This window comes from Mesoplodon mirus (genome assembly GCF_964341445.2).
Source record: "Mesoplodon mirus genome assembly, chromosome: 1".
Classification (NCBI taxonomy): domain Eukaryota; kingdom Metazoa; phylum Chordata; class Mammalia; order Artiodactyla; family Ziphiidae; genus Mesoplodon; species Mesoplodon mirus.
This window is the reverse complement of record NC_138976.1, coordinates 58533587-58545771: the sequence shown is the minus strand read 5'-3', so window position 1 is coordinate 58545771 and position 12185 is coordinate 58533587. Positions and strand designations below refer to the sequence as shown.

The 12185-nt window shown below is 42.6% G+C and overlaps 1 protein-coding gene across 1 annotated transcript; it reads right to left on the bottom strand.

The window, feature by feature from the left end:
* Positions 1 to 5709: 5709 nt before the first annotated feature.
* On the bottom strand, positions 5710 to 6314 carry LOC309804063 (small ribosomal subunit protein eS12-like; the record flags this gene model as incomplete). The annotated part of the gene is made up of 2 exons (XM_082621109.1): positions 5710 to 5976; positions 6164 to 6314. The coding sequence occupies 2 exons, from the start codon at positions 6312 to 6314 to the stop codon at positions 5717 to 5719; spliced, it is 411 nt and encodes a 136-aa protein (XP_082477235.1). The 3' UTR covers positions 5710 to 5716.
* Between the last annotated feature and the right edge of the window lie 5871 nt (positions 6315 to 12185).

Here is a 12185-nt window from a genome sequence, read left to right as displayed (position 1 = left end):
AACTTCCAAAAGTAAGTTGAATAAGAGTGGTGAGAGTGGGCAGCCTTGTCTTGTTCCTGATCTTAGTGGAAATGGTTTCAGTTTTTCACCATTGAGGACGATGTTGGCTGTGGGTTTGTCATATATGGCCTTTATTATGTTGAGGAAAGTTCCCTCTACCCTACTTTCTGCAGGGTTTTTATCATAAATGGGTGTTGAATTTTGTTGAAAGCTTTCTCTGCATTTATTGAGATGATCATATGGTTTTTCTTCTTCAATTTGTTAATATGGTGTATCACATTGATTGATTTGCGTATATTGAAGAATCCTTGCATTCCTGGAATAAACCCCACTTGATCATGGTGTATGATCCTCTTAATGTGCTGTTGGATTCTGTTTGCTAGTATTTTGTTGAGGATTTTTGCATCGATGTTCATCAGTGATATTGGCCTGTAGTTTTCTTTCTTTGTGACATCCTTGCCTGGTTTTGGTATCAAGGTGATGGTGGCCTCGTAGAATGAGTTTGGGAGTGCTCTTCCCTCTGCTATATTTTGGAAGAGTTTGAGAAGGATAGGTGTTAGCTCTTCTCTAAATGTTTGATAGAATTCGCCTGTGAAGCCATCTGGTCCTGGGCTTTTGTTTGTTGGAAGATTTTTAATCACAGTTTCAGTTTCAGTGCTTGTGACTGGTCTGTTCATATTTTCTATTTCTTCCTGATTCAGTCTTGGCAGGTTGTGCATTTCTAAGAATTTGTCCATTTCTTCCAGGTTGTCCATTTTATTGGCATAGAGTTTCTTGTAGTAATCTCTCATGATCTTCTGTATTTCTGCAGTGTCAGTTGTTACTTCTTCTTTTTTATTTCTAATTCTATTGATTTGAGTCTTCTCCCTTTTTGTCTTGATGAGTCTGGCTAATGGTTTATCAATTTTGTTTATCTTCTCAAAGAACCAGCTTTTAGTTTTATTGATCTTTGCTATCGTTTCCTTCATTTCTTTTTCATTTATTTCTGATCTGATCTTTATGATTTCTCTCCTTCTGCTAACTTTGGGGGTTTTTTGTTCTTCTTTCTCTAATTGCTTTAGGTGCAGGGTCAGGTTGTTTACTCGAGATGTTTCCTGTTTCTTAAGGTGGGATTGTATTGCTATAAAATTCCCTCTTAGAACTGCTTTTGCTGCAGCCCATAGGGTTTGGGTCATCGTGTCTCCATTGTCATTTGTTTCTAGGTATTTTTTGATTTCCTCTTTGATTTCTTCAGTGATCACTTCGTTATTAAGTAGTGTATTGTTTAGCCTCCATGTGTTTGTATTTTTTACAGCTCTTTTCCTGTAATTGATGTCTAGTCTCATAGTGTTGTGGTCGGAAAAGATACTTGATACAATTTCAATTTTCTTAAATTTACCAAGGCTTGATTTGTGACCCAAGATATGATCTATCCTGGAGAATGTTCCATGAGCACTTGAGAAAAATGTGTATTCTGTTGTTTTGGGATGGAATGTCCTATAAATATCAATTCAGTCCATCTTGTTTAATGTATCATTTAAAGCTTGTGTTTCCTTATTTATTTTCATTTTGGATGATCTGTCCATTGGTGAAAGTGGGGTGTTAAAGTCCCCTACTATGAATGTGTTACTGTCGATTTCCCCTTTTATGGCTGTTAGTATTTGCTTTATGTATTGAGGTGCTCCTTTGTTGGGTGCATAAATATTTACAATTGTTATGTCTTCTTCTTGGATCGATCCCTTGATCATTATGTAGTGTCTTTCTTTGTCTCTTCTAATAGTCTTTATTTTAAAGTCTATTTTGTCTGATATGAGAATTGCTACTCCAGCTTTCTTTTGGTGTCCATTTGCATGGAATATCTTTTTCCATCCCCTTACTTTCAGTCTGTATGTGTCTCTAGGTCTGAAGTGGGTGTCTTGTAGACTGCATATATATGGGTCTTGTTTTTGTATCCATTCAGCCAATCTGTGTCTTTTGGTGGGAGCATTTAGCCCATTTACTTTTAAGGTAATTATCGATATGTATGTTCCTATTCCCATTTTCTTAATTGTTGCGGGTTTGTTTTTGTAGGTCTTTTCCTTCTGTTGTGTATCTTGCCTAGAGAAGTTCCTTTAGCATTTGTTGTAAAGCTGGTTTGGTGGTGCTGAACTCTCTCAGCTTTTGCTTGTCTGTAAAGGTTTTAATTTCTCCATCCAATCTGAATGAGATCCTTGCTGGGTAGAGTAATCTTGGTTGCAGTTTCTTCTCCTTCATCACTTTAAATATGTCCTGCCAGTCCCTTCTGGCTTGCAGAGTTTCTGCTGAAAGATCAGCTGTTAACCTTATGGGGATTCCCTTGTGTGTTATTTGTTGTTTTTCCCTTGCTGCTTTTAAAATGTTTTCTTTGTATTTAATTTTTGACAGTTTGATTAATATGTGTCTTGGTGTATTTCTCCTTGGATTTATTCTTTTTTTTTTTTTTTTTTTTTTTTTTTTGGTATGCGGGCCTCTCACTGTTGTGGCCTCTCCCGTTGCGGAGCACAGGCTCCGGACGCGCAGGCCCAGCGGCCACGGCTCACGGGCCCAGCCGCTCCGCGGCATATGGGATCCTCCCAGACCGGGGCACGAACCCGTATCCCCTGCATCGGCAGGCGGACTCTCAACCACTGCGCCACCAGGGAGGCCCCTGGATTTATTCTATATGGGACTCTCTGTGCCTCCTGGACTTGATTAACTATTTCCTTTCCCATATTAGGGAAGTTTTCAACTATAATCTCTTCAAATATTTTCTCAGTCCCTTTCTTTTTCTCTTCTTCTTCTGGAACCCCTGTAATTCGAATGTTGGTGCGTTTAATGTTGTCCCAGAGGTCTCTGAGACTGTCCTCAGTTCTTTTCATTCTTTTTTCTTTCTTCTGCTCTCCAGTAGTTATTTCCACTCTTTTATCTTCCACGTCACTTATCCGTTCTTCTGCCTCACCTATTCTGCTATTGATCCCATCTAGAGTATTTTTAATTTCATTTATTGTGTTGTTCATCATTGCTTGTTTCATCTTTAGTTCTTCTAGGTCCTTGTTAAATGTTTCTTGCATTTTGTCTATTCTATTTCCAAGATTTTGGATCATCTTTACTATCATTATTCTGAATTCTTTTTCAGGTAGACTGCCTATTTCCTCTTCATTTGTTAGGTCTGGTGGGTTTTTATCTTGCTCCTTCACCTGCTGTGTGTTTTGCTGTCTTCTCATTTTGCTTATCTTACTGTGTTTGAAGTCTCCTTTTTGCAGGCTGCAGGTTCGTAGTTCCCGTTGTTTTTGGTGTCTGTCCCCAGTGGCTAAGGTTGGTTCAGTGGGTTGTGTAGGCTTCCTGGTGGAGGAGACTAGTGCCTGTGTTCTGGTGGATGAGGCTGGATCTTGTCTTTCTGGTGGACAGGTCCACGTCTGGTGGTGTGTTTTGGGGTGTCTGTGGACTTATGATGATTTTAGGCAGCCTCTCTGCTAATGGGTGGGGTTGTGTTCCTGTCTTGCTAGTTGTTTGGCATAGGGTGTCCAGCACTGTAGCTTGCTGGTCGTTGAGTGAAGCTGGGTGCTGGTGTTGAGATGGAGATCTTTGGGAGGTTTTCGCCGTTTGATATTATGTGGAGCTGGGAGGTCTCTTGTGGACCAGTGTCCTGAAGTTGGCTGTCTCACCTCAGAGGCACAGCACTGGCTCCTGGCTGCAGCACCAAGAGCCTTTCATCCACATGGAAAAAGAGGAAAAGGGGAAAAAATCATAAATCTTGCTCTCCAAGTCCACCTCCTCAATTTGGGATGATTTGTTGTCTATTCATGTATTCCACAGATAAAGGGTACATCAGCTTGATTGGGGAGCTTTAATCCGCTGCTTCTGAGGCTGCTGGGAGAGGTTTCCCTTTCTCTTCTTTGTTCTCACAATTCCCGGCTCTCAGCTTTGGATTTGGCCCCGCCTTTGCGTGTAGATCGTCAGAGGGCGTCTGTTCTTCGCTCATTCAGGACGGGGTTAAAGGAGCAGCTGATTCGGGGTCTCTGGCTCACTCTGGCCGAGGGGAGGGAGGGGTATGGAGTGCGAGGCGAGCCTGCGGCGGCAGAGGCCGGTGTGACGTTGCACCAGCCTGAGGCGCGCCGTATGTTCTCCCGGGGAAATTGTCCCTGGATCCCGGGACCCCAGCAGTGGCGGGCTGCACAGGCTCCCGGGAGCGGAGGTGTGGAGAGTGACCTGCGCTCGCACACAGGCCTCTTGGCGGTGGCAGCAGCAGCCCCAGCATCCCACGCCCGTCTCTGGGGTCCGTGCTTTTAGCCGCGGCTCGCTTCCGTCTCTGGAGCTCCTTTAAGCAGCGCTCTTAATGCCCTCTCCTCGCGCACCAGGAAACAAAGAGGGAAGAAAAAGTCTCTTGCATTTTCGGCATGTCCAGACTTTTCCCCGGACTCCCTCCCAGCCAGCCGTGGCGCACTAACCCCCTGCAGGCTGTGTTCACGCCGCCAGCCCCAGTCCTCTCCCTGCGCTCCGTCGGAAGCCCGAACCTCAGCTTCCAGCTCCTTCGCCCCCCGGCAGGTGAGCAGACAAGCCTCTCAGGCTGGTGAGTGCTGGTTGGCACCGATCCTCTGTGTGGGAATCTCTCTGCTTTGCCCTACCCAGGTACGTGGGGAGTTTCTTGCCTTTTGGGAGGTCTGAGGTCTTCTGCCAGCGTACAGTAGGTGTTCTGTAGGAGTTGTTCCATGTGTAGATGTATTACTGGTGTCGCGCCTTCTTTTAATTAATTAATTAATGTTTAAATTTTTGGCTGTGTTGGGTCTTTGTTTCTGTGCAACAGCTTTCTCTAGTTGTGGCAAGCGGGGGCCACTCTTCATCGCGGTGCGCAGGCCTCTCACTGTCATGGCCTCTCTTGTTGCGGAGCACAGGCTCCAGACTCGCAGGCTCAGTAGTTGTGGCTCACAGGCCTAGTTGCTCTGTGGCATGTGGGATCTTCCCAGACCAGGGCTCGAACCCATGCCCCCTGCATTAGCAGGCAGATTCTCAACCACTGCGCCACCAGGGAAGCCCGATGGTATTGATTTTAAAGGTGTAGTAGACTTCTATTAAGATTGTAAATGGCATTTAAATGTTTCGGATAGCCTGGTTTATTATATTTTATTTAAGTTTGTTATATTAAATTAATAGGAATTGCTTAAGTGCGTAGGAAGATTTTGTTTTTTAGGTCTGTAAGTCTGTCAGGGTTTTGGAGTGTTTGAGAGAATCGGGTATGTTAAATGTGTAAAATTTAAAAAGTTCCTGAGGGAATTCACCTCGTAAATTGAGTTCGTTAGAATTTAATCTTTTAAAGTTATCAGTTAATTGAGTGTAATCAAAGAAAAAACTGACTCTGAATTCTTTTTATCTGAAAGTAATAGGTTGATACAAGACTGTGAAATTGAATTTAAAGGCTTAGAGAACACTAGGCTTTTGAATTTACAACTTTCAATATATTTAACTAATTAAAAGCAAATTGTTAGAGTAGTCCTTTCAGTGCGCAAGGTTCCCTCAGACATTGGAAAGCTCAAATGACATTAGTAAGCACCCCGTAAATGGTTATAATTAACAGCAACTATTTCTTGCCCTCTGTTCCTTTGAGTCCTTGCAGTGAAACTTCCACAACTGTGTGTCAGTTTCTTGAGATCCTGAGGGTCCCAATTAGCTGAAGGCAAGGATTATTCCAAAACCAAAACTTTTTTTTTTTTTTTAAGAACAAGAGCCCAGTTTCTAAATTTGATCATTTCTTGCATTTGAAGTACTCCTCTATGACATCCTTGGCCTGAGACTCTTTGCCATAGTCCTTAACCACCACGCAACTGCAACCAACCACTTTAGGTATTTTTCCCTCTCCATCAGTTTTACAGAGGCCTACCCATTCCCCCAGTTTCTTGATGTCATCAACCTTAATCAGGTTGATTTGGTGCTCAGCACAAAGGGCTTCCACCAACTTGACATATATGGGCTCATCACAGTTGGATGCAAGCACACAAAGATGGGCTTTTTTTTTTTTTTTTGCACGCGGGCCTCTCACTGTTGTGGCCTCTCCCGCTGCGGAGCACAGGCTCCGGACGCGCAGGCTCAGCAGCCATGGCTCACGGGCCCAGCCGCTCTGCGGCATGTGGGATCCTCCCGGACCGGGGCACGAACCCGTGTCCCCTGCATCGGCAGGCGGACTCTCAACCACTGCGCCACCAGGGAAGCCCCCAAAGATGGGCTTTGGCAGCTTCCCGAATTCCACGTGCTAGGCCATCGTGGATGAGGGCGGTCTTCAGCACCTCTTGCAGAGCAGGATTAACGTCCATTACCCCTCCAGCAGCAATGCCTTCCTCGGCCATGGCGGCAGGGACTCCAAGGTGGCAGGGAAAGAGCAAAACATTTCTTTTGAGTCAATAATTTTATTACTATCACTTTTCACACCGAGGAGACTTAGTTACATAAAGTGAGATATTCTATGAGTTGATTACCAGTAGTAGAAGCACAAAGGTGTGGAAAGTGTAACATGAACACAGTGAAGAAACGCCCTTTATCAGAGTGAAATCCATGTGACAGAAACACATTACTCCAGACTATGTACAAATAAATATAGCTTTCCATCTATGTACAGACATATTCACAGAGAATAAACTGACGCAAAATCTCCATACATCTCCTCATCCAGCGAAAATTGATCACAATAAACAAAACACACGGGAAATGACAAAAGTAACTTGGAAGTGCATCAACTGGATTCTTGTAGGGGTATAGAGGTTAAAATGCTTCTTGAAAATGGAGGCAAACAGAGGAAGCATGAGATGACATCTATCCCTAAAAAGATCCTTTACAAAAATGGCATTCTGATATTTGTAAGGTAACTTGTCCAAAAGACAGTTTACGAGTTCTAGGGCAATGCCTATGTTGGGGTCAGTCTTGACAACATGGTCTCTGTTTTAACACTATGCAAAGAACAAAAGTATAATTTATCTTTCCTTTAGCACTAGCAGCCACTTCATTAAACCAGGAAGGTAGTTTTTGCTACTCTTTGATGGCACTTTTGAGACTGCAGATTGCTTGGAGATGGAAGCTGTTGCTTCTGGAGTTTTTTCAAACTGGAGCAGAAGAAAAACATCCAGGCTAGATGCAGGGCACAAAACTTTGTGTGCAGGGTTCAACAGGATTATATCCCAACAGAGTTTCCCTCATCCAGATGGAGAGTCTCTGCCCTTTGGAGAGATGCTTCAGACCACAAAACAGCCCCCAACAGAAACATCACTGGCTCTGGATCCAGACAATCTTTCTTTAGGGCAAATGGCCAATTAAACATAAAATTGATGGGGTTGGTCAATTTAACACACATTTAATCTATAGAGATAATTTAGGTACCCAGGTGGTAGATATTTCTAGGCTATTAAGTGCCTTTTAGTCATTCTTTTAGCTTTTACTCGAATCATATAAAAAATTGTGATGAAGTGAAACAAAGTTTTTAGTTGTGGGGACATCTGTGTGTACATGTGTGTAAGCAGTCTATGATACTGGGCCAGAAATTATGTAGTTTAGCAGAAAAGGAAAAAAAAATCCAATGAATTATGAAGTCTCCTGTTTTATATGCTTTCTTCCCAAGGAAGGTTTATAATTTAGGCGTAATAAATTATTGATAAACTGTATATCTCTATTTGCCACTTTTATAAGGGAACTTCTTAGACCCATCCTATATTTACATAAAACTCAAATAAACCTTAAATTTTCCAGGTACATATATGCTAATTATCCATTTCACTCTCTATATTGCTTTACATAACAAATGGATTCCTGAAAAACAGTAAATCTATAACTTAAAAAAGGAAATACTTTCACTGTAGTATCAGAACTTGCTATTTAAAGGAACCTGCTATTTAACAAGCTATTTTGAAAGTGAAGAATGCTTTTGTGAAATGAACAATTTCTTTGATTTTCAGTTTTATTAAAGTACACATCTAAAATTTATCAGATTAGGATCGTCTAGAACAATAATTGTATGCCTTAAAAAACAGAACAGATAAACTCTAATTTACAACAAACAATACAAAACAGGAATGACTCATGAACTGCTTATCGATTGACTATATTCAGAAGCCCTGAATATATGTATTATTAGTATTTTATGGCTTTAATTAAGACAGTTGTCTCTTATGAAGTATTAATACTATAAAGTGCAATATTAAAAAATTAAAAAACCTAAAAGGCATCCATTGTCCTTCAGTTTTAGCCTGATGAGAAGAATCGGAGATTTGTTTAATTAAATGGCAAAGAATTTTTTACCCTTAATTCCTGCATGTAATTTCATCCTTAAAATTATTTTATTTGGGGATTCAGACTTCATTCATTTGTTCCTTTTCTTTTTTCTCTTTTTTTGATGACATGATTTTAAAAATTAGTATTCTCTTTTGGTTAGTTGAGTGCTTTTTGAGAACTGTCAGTCCCAAGGACTTAGTTACTTCCAGTTCCATTGTAAAGGAATATGCAACCCAATAAGTGAGAATGTAGGAGCAAATTTCCAGCCTTTTGGTGAACTGTACCCCATTTTCCTGGGCCACGACACCAATCAACAATCTTACAATTCCCAGCCAACCCACCACACAAGGAAGTAAATGCACTGCAATACTGGGTGATGAGAGGTGGCCCAACCATTTCCCCCATTTCCTATTTAGAGCGAAAATATAGATTCTTTTTGGTAAATCAGTGCAGGTAAGTGCAGGCCCAGAGTTCCTGAATGATCTCCAGCGGTGTCTCTCCCATTCTGAGTACTCGTTGAGTGTGGGATTATGACCATAAAGACGAAGTCCATGAGCTTCACCTCACCAGGGCCTCAAGACAATGCTGCATCAGTGTTCAGACTTTTCACCAGAGGATAAATGCCTGTTAGTACTTGCTGAGTCGAGGCCTACTGGTGCTTTTAAGGCATTTCTGTGACTCTCTTGTAGTTGTGAATTCTGTTCCCATTTTAGTATGAATTAGGAGGGAGTCCCTCCCCCCACCCCCCAAGAAGTAGTCAATTACACAAAACGTAAGTTGTTAGGGGCACGGGGCTAGCATTTTTCTATCTTCACCTTAATGCAGAGATGGAGAAAAGGCTCATTAGACTTGCCAAGTACAAGTAAAGTGGAGAGGCTGGTGGTGAGAAGCTGGAAGGGGAGTAAGCACTGGGCCCAACCTAGACTTGAAAACTGGAACTGGGGTTAGAAAGAAACAAACGGAGACTCAGTAAGGCCCAAGGGAGAGGGGCTCATGGTAGGTAAGAACATCCATCCAAATGCACTGGACGAGCTGAGAAATGCACTCGCTTCACCTGTCTTGGAGAAAGATACGGAAGTCACAGGGAACACAAGATTAATGTGAATTAGCAATGAAGTGTGACTTTCTAAAAGGTAAGGGGCACAGAGGAGTGCAGAAGCAGGGGGTAAACACTGGGTCTGAGGCTGTCATCCCGCCCTATTCAGACCTTATACTTGTGCCATGAGTAGTCAAAAGGTTCCATGATTTCAGAGCAACATAAGGCATTTGAAAAGGCTTAGTAAAGAAAAACTTAAAAATTATTGAGAGTTAGAGAGAAAGACTCAGAAATAAAAATCTGAAGATAACATTTGATGCAAATAGATAAAGGGTCACATAGTGGTGACTCCTAGCTCTGTCAGGGGTAAATAGTGAAGAGTGCCCAGATGCAACTCTTTTCTGCCGAACAGAAAAAAAAAAAATAGGTGAATTCATCACCTTGAGGGGCTGGGGTGAATCTGGAGGAAGACTTTTCTGACACGGATTGTTGTTCATGTTAATAGCTGACAGACCTGGGTTACACCAGGAACATCTATGCTAGGATTTCTTTCTTACAAAGGGATTGTCTTTGGGATCAGGGTGATAGGTTAAACAAGTGCTCTTAACAGAACTAAACCTTTGGCAAACTCAATGCCAATTCCATGGCACTCTTTCACACTTAGGTCTTTATCAGTTTTTTAAAAAAAATTCTTTAAGGTTTCCCAGTCTGCCAACCAATCATTTAGTGGAAGGGCTTTGGCTTAGATAATTTGGTGTTCCATAGTGTCCCCACTATTTGTTTGCTAATTTGAACAGAGTTGTCTATCCAGTTGTAATTAGAGGCTCCTTTTTCTCTCTAAAAAACTGGCTGACGTGTGGATTCCTGGGCCCTTTGTAGCTTTCTCTCAGTTTGTTTAAAGAAAACTGCCACTAAAGACCATGATGGAAATCAGGTGGTGCTGGGCAAGGCTGATGCCCTGTGCGTGAGGAAGGTGGGGAAAGTGGCAGTGAGCACACTGGGGGGCATCTAGGCGGAAAGCACGTGTGACTTCCATAACAAACATGAGTGTACCCGCGTTTTCTACAGACACCTAAAGGCTCCTGGTGATTTCTGTGCTGCAGCCCATGCCTTTTTTTAAAAAAAAGATATTTATTTGGTTGTACCAGGTCTCGGTTGGGGCAGGCAGGGTCCTTAGTTGTGGCATGTGAACTTTTAGTTGCAGCGTGCATATGGGATCTAGTTCCCTGACCAGGGATCCGAACCCAGGCCCCCTGCATTGGGAGTGCAGAGTCTTAACCACTGCACAACCAGGGAAGTCCTGCCTGTGCCTTTTCGAAGCTCCCAGTAAAGTGGAAAAAAAGAGTGTAATCTCACAATAAGTAGTGGAGTTCATCTGGCTCTGAGTGTGCCTTTCTTTCTTGTTTGCTAGATATTTCAATGAATAGGAAGCTGTGAGATTAAAAAATGAAACACAAAGCTAGAGAGGCAAGGAGCTAACCTTAACTAGATAGTGGAGTGGAGGCCCTTACCTTTCTTCCCAAAGTCTTCTTGAGAGGGGAACATATTTTTATCTGGGACTCTATATAGGCTTTGTAATTGGGTAAAAAAGCCTGAAATTTGTAATTATTTAAAACTACATAGGGATATATATCAATGTGATATTTGCTTTCTTGGGAATCCTGGTAAAAGTAAGTTAATTTCCCCTTTCTTCCTTTTCCTTATTCTTTATTTTTTCACTAACTTTCTCTTCACGACAAGCCCTCACCTACTAATTGAAGACAGTCTTGCTGAGGGAGGTACAGGAGTTGAGCATGTGTCTTTTAGAAATATTAAGCCAGGTGGTTATGTAAGATCTGGCTTAGCAAGAATGAGCATTAGCTTCTATAACAAGCTTTCAGGAGACAGTTGATTTTTCCAGAAATCACCCTGAGAACAGTTTCCCTTTATTTCTTCTGGAACAGAGCTGTAACAATCCAATTAATTATTACTAGCCACTTAATTATTGGAGTAGCAATCTGTCCAGGTGCAAGGAAGCATGGCATGCTCATAATCTTGTGTGTGTGTGTGTGTGTGCGTGTGCGCGTGTGCGTTGTTGGTAGATGTAGGGAAGGAAGCATACTGAAGTTTTCTGACATGCTTGGATTCAGACCCACATCAGATATTCCAACCCAGCAATCTCAGCAGAGCAGTTAACATTAGTTCCATCTTTTCCAGCTGTCTATCTGGCCAGCAGCTCTATCTATCTGTTGTCACTTCCCTGGTCAGCTTTCTGTTAAGGTGGTCTTGGGTGGAGGGCTTCCCTTGATAGCTCATCCTTGTCACAGAGGACTTTAAGAGCTATGAGCAATGGTGGGGAGTTTGCCAACTCTCTCCCTGCCCAGCAGTGATGTACATTAATATCATCAAATGTCTCATCAGCAAAGCAGCTGTGTTTTGCTGAAAGGCCTCCAAACACCTGATTCACGCCTTCCCTAGAAAATAAATGATAATGGCCCCTGTCAGCTGACACCTGTGAGAAGCCTTACAAAGCATTTTTCCCAAATATGAAACAGTCCCTGCCTCTTTTTATAATCTTCTGGGCAAGGCTTTAGGAAGTTCTGCTGCATCAGCCAAACTGATAAGCAACCCTCCCCCTTAGTCCGTGGACGTTACTGTGTTTTCCTGACCTGCTGCTGCCTGGCTCAGCTTAGGCCCGGGAAGCTGCATGCAAACCTTCTCATCTCCAGCTTCAGTTCTTGAGGGTCTAGGCAGGTTCAGAGGGCAGCTGAACTCGGCGTGGGCATTCCCAGAGGCAATTGAGAAGGGTCTATATGGGTATTCTCAGCATGAACCAGGTCATTCTCCCGTCCTGAGGCTGCCTAGGGTGACAGGGGAGGTGACAGCAAGTAAGACCTGCTTGGTTTGCTGCAGGTAAAGGGAACCATTTGCGTACAGCTCATTT